At 34.2% G+C, this 13,256-nt stretch overlaps 1 protein-coding gene across 1 annotated transcript; it reads left to right on the plus strand.

Annotated features, from left to right (window-relative positions):
* Window positions 1-10,185: 10,185 nt before the first annotated feature.
* Window positions 10,186-11,751, plus strand: LOC111802625 (uncharacterized). The gene is made up of 2 exons (XM_023687056.2): window positions 10,186-10,462; window positions 10,550-11,751. Exons 1-2 carry the CDS (start codon window positions 10,360-10,362, stop codon window positions 11,413-11,415), a joined length of 969 nt encoding a protein of 322 aa, XP_023542824.1. The 5' UTR covers window positions 10,186-10,359; the 3' UTR covers window positions 11,416-11,751.
* Window positions 11,752-13,256: the final 1,505 nt, after the last annotated feature.

Below are 13,256 nucleotides of genomic sequence, written 5' to 3' on the forward strand. Positions count from 1 at the left end.
GTGTTATTATTTAGGTTATGATATCTTAATAAAATATATGATGCATGTACTTCCTTTTATGTTCGATTATGACCATATTTATGCCTTGTGAAACACATGATAAGCATGAGTGAGGTACCATGAATATGTATGCACGTCATCGTAAGGAATTTACATCATGATAAGTATGGAAGTATTATGCACACCATCTCATTGAACTCTACTTTTTAATGCGGGACCTCATGCATGTTGTATGCATATGATCATAGATTACTTCTTTAGCATATTATGTACAGATACGTACACCACGATATTATTCATGGTTCTTTCTTTTCTATTGGTTTTTGGCAGCGTGAACGTGCACTAGCCTATAGCCAAACCTACAGAGTGAATTAATGAGCCCACCTAGTGGGCCTACACGGGACCTAAGCATGATACGTACTTAGAAAACTGCATTTTTCGACCAATCTTGTGTTCAACATTTCTATGCAAAGTTGACGGTGTCTACTACGTAAGTCATAGAACAAAGCTAGTTTATTCTACATGTTACTCATGTTTTTCATCGTTACGATAACATAATAATGTTTTCTGTTTCAACTCGAGGTCGTTAAATCTTATTTCAGCTACGATTTCTATACTTGCAAGTATACGAGTATTTAATTCTATGAAATTTTTTAAGATAAAATGCTTTTAGATACGTTTTCTCACAAATTAATCATGACATGCATGCAGTAACGGTTTTATCTTAAAAGAAAAAAAAAATAGTATCGTTCCTTTAGTGATAAAAAGTTTTTATTTAGAATATTCTTACGAAATTTTCAACTAAAATTGAAATAAGTCAAAAAGAAAAAGAAATTAGATTCGTTGTTGATGATAAAGTTTACATTATGTCCTTTCAATTATCATAAAACATAATTAATTATGCAAATAATTTAAAGTTACCCAAAAAAACAAAATACTTTTTCCCTTAATTTCACTACAAATCCCCAAGATTATGTTCTTCCTTTTTCATTTTTTTAATGTTTGTGGTTTTAAATCAACCTTTCACAATCAATTTGACTTAACTTCCTTTCTTAATCTAATAAATTAGTTTTTTAAACCATCATTATTTTGATCATTTGGAAGTATATTGGCGGAAAATTCAACCATCGACCTCGAGATGGTAATTAGTGTTTTTGTCGTTGAACTATGTTTGGATTTATAATATGATTATTTGTAACGACCCTCTTTTCGAAGAACTCGAGCCACAGACTGTGTTTAGTGTTTTTGTAGATCGTATCGTGGTCGTACGCGATTTTTACATTTCTATTCTCTCTCTCTTTTTCTTTTTTTTTTTTGGAATGGAACAGGTATTACATTATTGTCATAATTAACGGTGTACATGGATTGAGTTGGGTTGGAAAAATGTTACGGACCAACCCGAAATTTTGAGTTAGTTGGGTTGGTGACTCTAAGAACCTGAATAGAGCTCACAGCTCAATTTAATCTAACCCATGTCAGAATTTAGTGCGCAGTTTGAATTAGTTAATTTCATAAATCTTAGATATTCCGTTAATATTTTTTCTTATTAGTAGTATATTTTATTTTATTCTCAAGATTTAGTTAGTAGCTTGTATCATATTTAAACGCTTTATTGAACCTTCGATTTCAATTTTATTTCTCATTTTAACTTTGTATTGTTTATTTGAGTAATAATATTTTCAGATCTATTCACATTTTTTAGTGGTAAATAATGTATCAACCCAACCGTTGTTAGGTTGTTTGATGGTTCTTATTTTAAAAAATATATATATATTTTAGAATTTTTTACTTTTATATTAATAACTAAAATTTCATAAAACTAAAATATCAAATATTTACGGGTAGTATTGATTATAAATATCAAATATTCTTGATTTTCATAATAATTTTAAAAGTAGGATAAGTTTGAATTGCAACCCTATGTTCGAGTTGATCAGTTTGACTAGACCAAAAATGTCAACTTACGAAACGACTTAAATTTTCGATGTTACAAAAATTCAACCCAACCCAAACCCAATAAAAAAATCTAACAAAATCCAACGCTTATGATGTGAGTTAGGTAGTTGGAGTTAGTCGAGTTATCGAGTCATAGGAACACTTCTGCTGAAAAAACAACAAATTATAAAGATAAAAGGCCTCACAAATAGCAATGCTTAGACATAGAAGATATTCATCATGTGATATAATAGAATCATGTGGGGAATAAGTGGGACAAAACCAAAGCATCAACGGCCAAGATTCTCCCATCAATCCCTTTTTTTTCTTTTAATTTTTCAACAATTTAAAAAATAAAATAAAAATTAAATCATTACAACAATTATATAGCAAACATACCATGTAATTATATTTCTTTTTAAAAATAAAAAAATAATTTTGCATACGTCGAGGTTCTAAAACTTACCCACACTCAACGAAGGGTTTTAAGACCCACGCGCTGGGTGGAAAGGTGTAAGGTTTAGCGCGTGGAAAACACGACGTGTATTTTGATGAGAAGAATCAAAACGGTAGCGTTTTGACAACACATGGAGTGTCCTTGTGATCACCTGCCAACCAGGCAGCACAAACAGACCTCTTTAAAGCACTGTCCCTAAAACACTTACCAAACAAGACAAAACCTTACCTGTCCCAACCCACCAATGGGCTGTTGCCACGTCGACTCTATTTTATCATAATTTTTTTAATTAATCTGATAAATCTAATTTTCTAACTACTTAACTAACCATATCACATGTCAGAATCGAACATAAATTAGTAGTTGAAATTCGTGTTATCAGTTCGAAGCGATAGTTTAACTAATTTGTATTGATTTTGGAGTTCAGATCATTATTATTCTCATTGCAAGATTGGATTTGTCCTACCGAATGAAGATTGAATCCTTGTGTTTATCAGTTTTTACCTCGGTTTTTTCTTGAAACTAGAGGACGAGCAGTAGGATTGATGAGCTTGAAGACCAGGTGTCTTAGCGGGTGAAGGAGTCTCGACGAGGTATTAAAGGGACTTGCTTGTGCTCTTCTAACGAAAATATCTCCACGAGATCTTCAGCATTATTTGGGAAAGTCAAGAGAGCTTTAACTAGCGAGAGTTGGAAATTAAGTCGACGCGAGTAAGCCAACGAAACCAATAGTGAGATCCCACATCGGTCGGAGAGAGGAACAAATCATTTCTTATAAACGCGTGGAAATCTCTCCCTAATAGATGTTTTTTAAAACTGTTAGGCTAATGACGATACGTAACAAGCTAAAGCAGACGAGGTCTCGAGCTGTTACACGAATGATCAAGTATATATATTCTCATATGAACATTATATTTTATATAACATACCAATAAGTTCATTTTCTTTAAAATAAAAGATTAGATACTATCTCGATGGTATGAAGAGCTACGCTTTTGTTGACGGTAGATATGAAATACTAAATTTATAGATGATCGAGATGACAAGAACAACGAACCTCCACAACAGTATGATATTGTCTATTTTGAACATAAAATCTCATAACTTTACTATTGATTTTCTCAAAATGCCTCGTAACAATAGAGATAACGTCTCTTATTTTATTTATATACTCATAATTGAACCCTTTATTATTCAATATAAAATTACAACGGTAACGACGTAGGCCTATCGCTAGCAGATATTGTCCTCTTTAGGCTTTCCCTCAAGGGTTTAAAACGCGCATAACAAATGGTAGCGGTGTGCTTGGATTGTTACAAATGGTATCAGAACAAGACATGGAACGATGTGCTAGCTTTCTCGCTGTTCCCCGAAGGGGGGTAGGCACAAGACGGTGTGCTATTAAGGATACTGGGTCTTAAAGAAGGTGTTTTTGGTGGGGGTGATTAGAGAAATGAATGAGTGCCAGCGAGGACACTCGGTCCCGAAACACTTTTACAAGGGTGTGGAAAGTCAAAAAAAAAAAATATCTACTACCAGTGAGCTTGAGCCGTTACACCAACCATCTTCGACACGAGAAGTATATACAAATTATTTATTTTATTTGTTGGGTTTGTAAATTTGTGAATTATTATTATTTGTTGAAAAAAATGAGAGATCAAAATAAATTAACCTTTAATCCTAAGATTAGAGAGAGTTAATTAAGAAAAAGAATGAGACAAAAGACGCAATAATTATAACGTGGTAAAACTGTAAGTCAACCAGACAGCATCATGTCTTTTTACCTCAACAAATACCTACTCAGTAGAACTGTAAAAAAAGGTAAAAAGAAATATATATATATATATATATATATATTTATTTATTATTTTGATACAGTTAATTTTCAACGACAAAACACAGATTAGCGTCAGAATTTTAGCCGTTGAGTCGGGTCGCTCCACTCCCAATGAGTCGGTTTCTTCTTCAATGCAAAAACGGCGTCGCAGGCCTATACCATACTCCCCCTCCCTTTGACCCTAATTATTTCATTTTTCTTTTTTTTCTTAGTCTTATTTTTTTTAATTGTCCCGCCTTGGTTCGGGAAGAGAACAAAATACTATTTTATAAGAGTGTCAAAACCTTAAACCTTCCCCAGCAGACATTTTTAAACCCTTGAGGGGAATCCCAAAAGGACAATATCTACTTGTGGATCTTGGCGGTTACAAATGGTATCAGAGCCAGACACCAAACGGTTTGCTAGCCTTCTCACTATTCCCCGAAGGGGGTAGACACGAGACAGTGTGTCATTAAGGACACTGGGCCCAATGGAGGTGGATTTGGTGGGGGTCCCGCATCGATTGGAGAATGAACAAAGGGGGTGGACTGTGATGTCCCACATTTGTTGGAAAGGAGAACAAAACAACATTTACAGGGGTGTGGAAACCTTAAACCTTCTCCTATGTGATGTCCCATGTTGGTTGGGGAGGAGAGTAAAATATTGTTTACGAAGGTGTGCAAACCTTAAACCTTCTTGAGGGAAGCCCAAAAGGGGAAACTCAAATCAGACTAGACTACCAGTGAACCTCGGCCGTTACAATTGAGTTTTTAAAAAATCGAAAATTTAAATTAATTCGTAGATTGATAGTTTATTTGGTTGAATTAACTCACCGAAAATTTTATTAGATATTTTTATTTGGTTGAACTTAACCTTACTTTCTAATCGAGTTGTTCCGGTTACTGACAAAACCAAATTATGATTTAGTTCAACATTTTTATTTATTTATTTATAGAAAATAGAGAAATTGATGGGGGTGGGTCACGTGAGATAGGCATGCACCGTAACTTGTGCCTAGAGAGAGTATTACGCGGCCTATTAGTATTTTTTGCGAAAATAAATAAACAAAAACATTAATTAATTTGAAAATAATCCTGCTAGAGTGACACGTAGGGGATGTACAGTTAGGAAAAGAGGGGTGGCCTAAGAAATTAGTGTTACTGATTACCACGTGTTCGCTTGTGATTGGTGCGTTACGGAGCTACCATCACGTACCCGTCATCCTAGACGCTTTCTGGAAGGCCTCTATTTTCGCACTGACACCCTTCTTTTTATGACTAAAATTAGAAAGCTGGTGTTAATTAATTACGTTTACCAATTTTACACTAACTATATCAACGCCAATACCTATATTTTTTTTATTTATATCGATAAAACATTACAAAAATTACTTTTTTTTTTTTAATTATTTATTTTTACAACATCTTTTTATTATTATTTATATATATATATATATATATATATATATATATATATATATATATATATATATATATATATATATATATATATATATATATATATAATATTTTATATGAACTTCTAAAAAATATATGGTAAATTGTTTAATTGTATGTATTTATTATAAATAAAATATTTATCTATTTAATTTTAAAGTGGTAAAAAAATATTTAATAAATCTTTAATTTTTTTTTATTCAAATAGGCCATTAAAGATTAGGAAATATATTTTTATTACTTTTGTGTTAAATCATTTTTTGAATTTTCTATTTAGTTTTAATAGAAATTCAACATTTTTTTTTCACAAAGTTTAAAATTTAAAATTTTAGATAAAAGAAAATCAAAATGAGTTGATTTTTTTATTTATTTTTTAATAATTGAAAATGTTTGAAAGTTGTTTATACCGCACGAAGTAAATATCTAGATATTTACCTATAATAAAATATTATATATGATATATATGGTAAACTATAATTTAATACTAAATATTCTTAATAATAATGATACGAATAAACGTGACTTATTAAAAAGTTAATTCTATTTAGTTTTTTTAGTTTCCTATTTTCTACTAAAAAAACAAAAATCATACTCTATGATATTTGTTTTTTGTTTTATTTTTTAAAAGAGACAAAAAAAAAAAAAAAAAAAAAAAAAAAAAAAAACATGTTTTTGATAACTTATTTTTGTTTTTTTTTTTGTTTTTAAATTAGAGAGTTGAAGAGTTGTTTAAGATCATGAGAATCCAACTACATTGCATTGTCAGAATCCATGTCTACAGCTCGTTCATCCAATTATTATAGAGATGGACCTAATCCAAATGTGAAAAGCTATGGTCTCACCAACTAGCTAATCAGAAGTGAGTCACTCCTCTAATGGATTCTTCCTTTTGCTCCTCAGTGTACGGAGTATTAGCAACGGTTTCCAACTATTGTTCCCCTCCCAAAGGCAGGTTCTTAGCTTTACTCACTCATCTACCATATCTAAAATAACATAGAATTACCAAATAAATTTTGGTTTGTTAATATTTAAATCTAAAATACACACAGACGTACCGATCAATCTAACTTTTATCTCCCTATGAATCGGATGTTTGTAATCGACTAGTCGTATCTGGAAATTCTCTTGGTTACAATCTATTTCCAGTCGAGTCCCCTTTCTCCTTAATCCACATAGACAAAATGGAGGATTGGAGCCAACAATTCATCACGGAAGAAAGGACTCCTTGAGTATCTAATACTAATAGAAGATAAGATTGAGACCGGGGGGTTGAGTTAGGTCTTTGAAAGCATGGTTCTTGCCTCCCTCCTTGGAGCTCGTTCATTCCTTGGGTGATCCTTGCTCTCACATTCGAGTGTTTGCTGGACATTTAGGCTAGTGAGTAAGATTTTTGCTCATTGCAGTCATCCCGTGGTTCTTCGCACCTGGAGTATCAGGACGTTTATGCCTCGACCCTTGATCAAATAAACTCCCTTCTGATCCACAACTCAAAACGAGTCTTGCTAGTTATTTTAAAGTGAAATTATTATGATAGAAAAAAAAAAAGTTTCGTTGACTTCCTTAGCTCAGTTTAGCTCTAATTGGCGTAGCTCGATCGTTTTAGACCATTCCATAAGTATTTTTAATCGAGAAGTTTAGTATAAAGAATTTTATTTCCATTATTTCCATTATTTCCATTATGTAATGAAGAACTATTGCACTTATTTTCATTAGGTGTTGTTCGTGTTTATATTAATAGTTCTAAACTTTCAATCATAAACTAGGTTTGGCACCATCGTTTGGAGTTCATGCTAACTTGAATGACGTTATCGGTTTGAGATCGTGCCACTGAACATCAGGAGAAGAATCATCGTCGCACGAGAGTGCGAGAGAAGTGTAACGGCCATTCATGCTAGTAGATATTGTCCTCTTTAGGCTTTTCTTTTCGAGTTTCCCCTCAAGGTTTTTAAGATGCGTACACTAGGAAAAGTTTTTCACACATTTGTAAACAATGCTTCGTTCTTTGACCTAACCCATATAAGATTTTACACTAACTCTATTTTGATCACCCATTCAAGTGAGTATAGATGCGATTTGCAAATTTGCGTGGTCAACATAGTGACACTCGAGTAAATACGGAGTATGTGAATGAACCGAGACCACATCTAAATGAGAGAGATCTTAAGGAAAGATAGCTAAGAAAAGTTTAAAAGAATTTATAGGAACTTCATAATTGAGCCATGAAGCATGTTAGTGAGTTGATTTGTGGGAATAGTCTTTACTCTTATAAAGATTTGATTTTTTTTTTTTTTTTTTTTTTTTTTTTTTTTTTTGTATAGGATCGAGCATTTGTATTTACGATGTTTGGGTGAGCTAGAAAGCAATCCCGAAAACCATATTCTTTGTAATGAAAGAAAAAACACAGCAACTGTGCTTGCCAAAAACACGAGATTTTCGGCTAGCGTCGTAATTTTCGTGGAAACAACTGTCCACAAACGCTACAAAAACCTCACTTCTTCCCCTCACAAATCATCAAAAAGTTCTCATACTCCCATATGCAGCACCTACACAGTAGAAATATAGAAGAAGAAGACGTTATGCGCGTACCCGAGTGACTCAACTTGAACTGATCAAAAACTCGTGCGCCTCCAGCCCTTGCACGTGTGTGACACGTGCCTTCTCACGTTTCACTCGGCGGCTCCAGCGGCGTAAACGGCTTGGATTGGTGTAATGATACAAATTCCTACATTTTTAGCCCTCCAAAGCTGATTTTGACCCTATTGAAAGAATTTAAGGTTAGTATAATTCTTGATTTATTAATCTAAGTTAAATTAAGCTAGGAATTAGAATTACGGAAGGAATTAGACGAATGTTTCTAATAGGGTGAAGTGCCTCTCCATAAGTGGAAACAAATTTCGAGGGATGAAGGCAAGCCAATTCAGAATTAAATAGAACTTGGGTTAAATCCAACCAAGTAAGTGGCTTTACTATCGGTATTGTTGAAAGAGTTGTTTTATGTATGATGACACGTGTCTAGTGGCCCTGCACGTGTCATATGTTTGATATGTTTATTATGTTTTATGATATCATATGTTTCAATGATATGATATGTTGTAATGATAAGATATGGTTTGTCATACGATATGTCCAAATATGCCCAGTAACATTAGAATACAAATGAATGTCATATTATGCCGGGATGAATTATAATATGTTATGAAATGTCATGATATATTGTGACATAATTACGTTGGACCTTAACATGTGTGACATGCGATGAAATATTTTGAGATAAAAAAAATTTATGATCTACAATCCCTTAGACATGTTTAAATGTTATGCTATGAATAAAATGAAATTGAAAAAGGGGTTGTCTTGCATGATTTGTTTACAATGAAAAATGTTGGGACCTCCTGCATAAATGTATGTTCACGTGCATCAGAATACTTCCTCTTATGATGAGTATGGATTCGTATGAAAATGAAAATGATCATCATGAAGCTACGACGATCCCTATTCTTTTTGGGTGTTCAACAACAACATTAGAGACGCTAGCTCGACCAGTAGGAGGCCCATGAGTGTGCAAACCTCTTAGTGGGTCCATATTCACACGTGTGGGCCGTGTGTCGAGTAGTACATACACATCCAATTACCCGAACTGAAAAGCCACTAAAAGCATACAGTTTTAAATGATAGGTCTCATTCATGTTACATGTATTTGCATTCTCTGACCTCAATAGTGGTATCACCCGAGTATTTCTTAAAATACTCAAGCTTTGTGCTACTATTTCATTTCAGGTAAAGGCAAGACACCTATGTACATTTGACGACAACGTCTCATCAAAGACCATGGAATCTGCATAGGGTAAAGGCAAGACACCTATGTACATTTGACGGCAACGTCTCATTAAAGACCATGAAACTTGCCTAGGGTAGTTACATTTTTATTTTATAGATCTTAAGTTAGTCAATGACATCATTTTAATTGTTTTCTTTGACTTTTATTATTTCCCTTTACATTCTTCTCATTTATCACTATATTAAAACTTACCCACATCATTTATATCGAACAATTTTAGCTACTTACACATTCAAAACTACGTTATTATTATTGACCGTCTTTTCATTAATCCTCACTTTGTGATTATTTACATTGTTTCGATATCTTATCTTACAATAATTTGAGTTTCTATAGATAATCAAACATTTTTATATTAAGATTCAGCGTCATATTCTTATCATTTATCACTATATTAAAACTTACACCGTCCATTCATATTTAACAATTTTAGCTACATAGACATATTGAGAGCCACGTTATTCGAGCCATTTAAACAATTATCATTGACAAAAATAAACAATTAAGGATTAAAATCCCTTATTTAAAAATTAAAAAAAAAAAAAAAATCCAAATTGGTTAAAGAAAAATAAGAACTTCTCAATGCCAATGAAAAAGTCAATGGATGGCCAATAATTGCGCACAACACAGCCAAAACCGACCATTTTCAGACATGTTTGCACCAACAAAACGTACGAAAAAAAAACAGTTTTGCAAACAAAGAAGAGGGAAAGGAGAGATTGAACAAAAAACAGTCTCTCTTTTTCTTCAAGTAATTTTTATTTTTATCTTTTTACCATAGTTTTTGCATTAGTTTTCATCCTTGTTCTTCCCTTTCTTCTCTTTTTGATCTATTTTTACAGCCATCTATCTCCTCATGGAATCCCTTGACGTTACCCGTGTTCGAGCGTTATCGTTCTCTGAATTAGCCAATGCATTAACCAGTCCACGACAAAATCACGTCGATCAAAACTTTGTCGGTATGTCGTGTTTTTCGTGATCGAACAGTTTGCAATTTACGCGTTTTGGTATGTGTTTTGATTGATGTGTTTTTTTTGATTGTTTAGGAGTATCTACCAATGTGAGGCTTTTATTAAAACTAATCCATGAGTACAAAGATGCTTCGGTGAAAGGCAATAATGGAAGTAGAGATCAAAGGATATCTGAAATGATGCTTATAATTGATGATGTGAAAACCCAAATCCAAAAATCTCAATTTCTTGGTAAGAAAAGGGCAGCTGAGCTTAGACGGTGCAACACCGATCTTAGGCGAAACGTTCCGAGGGACAAACGGAGTAACGAACCGGTGATGGATGAGAAGGAGAGATTGAGGAGAGAGCTGAATGCAAGCATGGCTGCAAGGAAAAGCCTCGAAAGCATATGTTCGAGCATCGGAAAGGAGAAGGAGATCATCGCGAAGGAGCTAGCGAGGACGGTTCAACAATTGAACGGAATGGAAGAACATCTCAATGATCTCAAAGCACAAAATGAAATGTTGATGTGCAAAGTTCAAGCTTGTGTTGCAGAGCATAGAGTGAAGAAAAACAATGTACCTGATGCTCAAGCCAACATGGAAGCCCTCCAAAAGAGAAACAAAGTGTTGACCGAACAACTTCTCAAGTCGCTCGATGCATACCGATCGTTGAAACGTAAGATCAAAGAATATCAAGAGAAAAGAAGTGGGGAAAATGCAAGAATGGAAGAAATGGGACTTCGTGTTCGAGTTGGACTCGATAGGATTCATAGTTTTAAAGAAATGTTCACTCAAAACGACGATGAAAAACATATTGATATTGAGCATGAGATCTCCGCTTTGGAGCATATGTTCAAATGTTTCGATTTGGAGATATCGAAACATGTCAAGATGAAGAAGTACCCCGTCGAATGCAAACACGAGCGCATCAATGCCGATAAGTCCCCGGTTCCGGCTTGAGCTTACAATAGAAAAATAGAAGTAATTGATTAGTGATGGTACAATGACAACCTTGTTTTATTGTCATGTGTGCACATGTACTTGCTCGGTTGCTCTAGTTTTTAATGCATTGTTTGAACCTTAAACCATTTTTCTTCTACCAAAAACATCCAATTTTGGGTCGATTTGAATACATAACGTAGTCGTTTTTGCCGTTTCGTAACGATGAAAACTCGAAAGAAGGCATCACACATCAGTGTTCATAGTAGCTTTAGATATCAATGAGATTGGTGGTGGAAGGATGAGTATCAAAAGTCTCCCATTTGGTTGTCACAATGACTGGCTTTACTACTTTCACTCTTGCATTTGTTACCTTCCAACACATTTCTGCACTCTCTTTCCCTACAACCAAAGAACCAAAAGCAAATAATTTATACGTTCAATGTGACTAAAGATTGCTCGGTTGAATCAAAATAATTTAGTCGGGATCATTTTTCAATGACCCGGGTTGATTTAAGTTCTTTTATTGCTATAATACGTGTCAAAGTTCGAAGCCCTAACATTTTGATTGAGAATATATGGCTTGATTAGTTAAATTTTTCATCAAGAACACGACAGCCTCTCGACACTGGGGGCTGTCATCTTAAGGATTAGCGTTTGATTAGGTCAGTTTTAGTTTGGTTTGATGGTCCGACCTGCAAAATTTTCTGAGTAGAGGCATCTCCTTGAGCAACAATGTTGTCAAGCTTGATGGTGATCTGAATTTCTAGAACCTGTAATCCATTTGAGAAAAAGTTATTATATATATAAAAATTCAAAAATTGCAATAGAAAAGAAAAGAATAAAAAAAGAAAAAAAAAAGGGTTTTTGACACATTCTCCCTAGGGCCCTCTTATCTCTTCCTTCTCCAAGCTCGGGTAATGAAAGAAGGAACCGAGAAGAAAGTATTAGCAACAACAGGTTTTATTACGAGACAACTCATGATGTTCACGGAATCCATAAAAATTATTCAACAAGCTTTCGAAGGATTTCTAGGGGGACCTTATGAAAATTTAGAAATACGATCTTCTAATCGAGGACAGTCTTTTGGCTGGACTTTCCTAAGGTATCTAATAACTTTGCTTCTGCTCCCCCGCCCGCTGGCACACCTCTCCTAACTACTATCCATTTATTCTGGAATAATCTAACTTATGAGGCATTTTTTTCCTTTTCAGCAGCAGCAGTATTCTCCCTAGAAATTATTCAACCTACAATCAATCAGCGATTTACCAACAAGTCTTGGGTAACTCATTCATTGATGAATTTAGGTAAAAAGGAGGAGTCCGGGTCAAAGCTCCAACCTCTGTGCACCTGTCGCATGAAGGAATAGAAGGAAGGCTCTTTGCGAGAGAGTAGTTCATCCCGGGTTTGAGAAAAGTAGCTTCTTAAAAAGTGAGGGAGTTATAATCAAATAAGATCAAGGGCAATCCCTCCTACAATTACGATGACCGGTAAAGGAGTCTCGAACGAAAAGGAAAAGAAAGATAATGAAACCTGAACCTTTATATGAGAGTCAATGAATTCTGTGGTAGAGAAATACAAGATGGATGAGAAGGTAGCGAACAATTCTGTGGTAGTTCATAGGGTTACTCAAATCTGATTAATTTCTTTGCCTCGAGGGGAGCGAAGCCGAGGTAGAGGAGAGAAGCGCATTAATAGGAGCGAAGCTGAGTTGGGAGAGTCGCGCTCACATTTAGTTTTACGCGCTTGAAGGAGTGAGACCGATATCTGCTTTTAGCTCTTTCATATACTCAACTGTAAAGCTTCTTCAAATAGCTTTACCGAGTGAAAGAAGAATCGGCCAGGAGAATCAAATGAAAGAA

The sequence above is a fragment of the Cucurbita pepo genome, chromosome 9 (assembly GCF_057944985.1).
Source record: "Cucurbita pepo subsp. pepo isolate OVF chromosome 9, ASM5794498v1, whole genome shotgun sequence".
NCBI lineage: Eukaryota > Viridiplantae > Streptophyta > Magnoliopsida > Cucurbitales > Cucurbitaceae > Cucurbita > Cucurbita pepo.

What these genes read in the sequence shown, in the direction of transcription:
- LOC111802625 (XM_023687056.2), top strand. Translation starts at nt 10,360, where the DNA reads ATGGAATCCCTTGACGTTACCCGTGTTCGAGCGTTATCGTTCTCTGAA. An exon ending in CGTCGATCAAAACTTTGTCG is followed by an intron (nt 10,463 to 10,549) that starts GTATGTCGTGTT and finishes TTGATTGTTTAG; the next exon opens with GAGTATCTACCAATGTGAGG.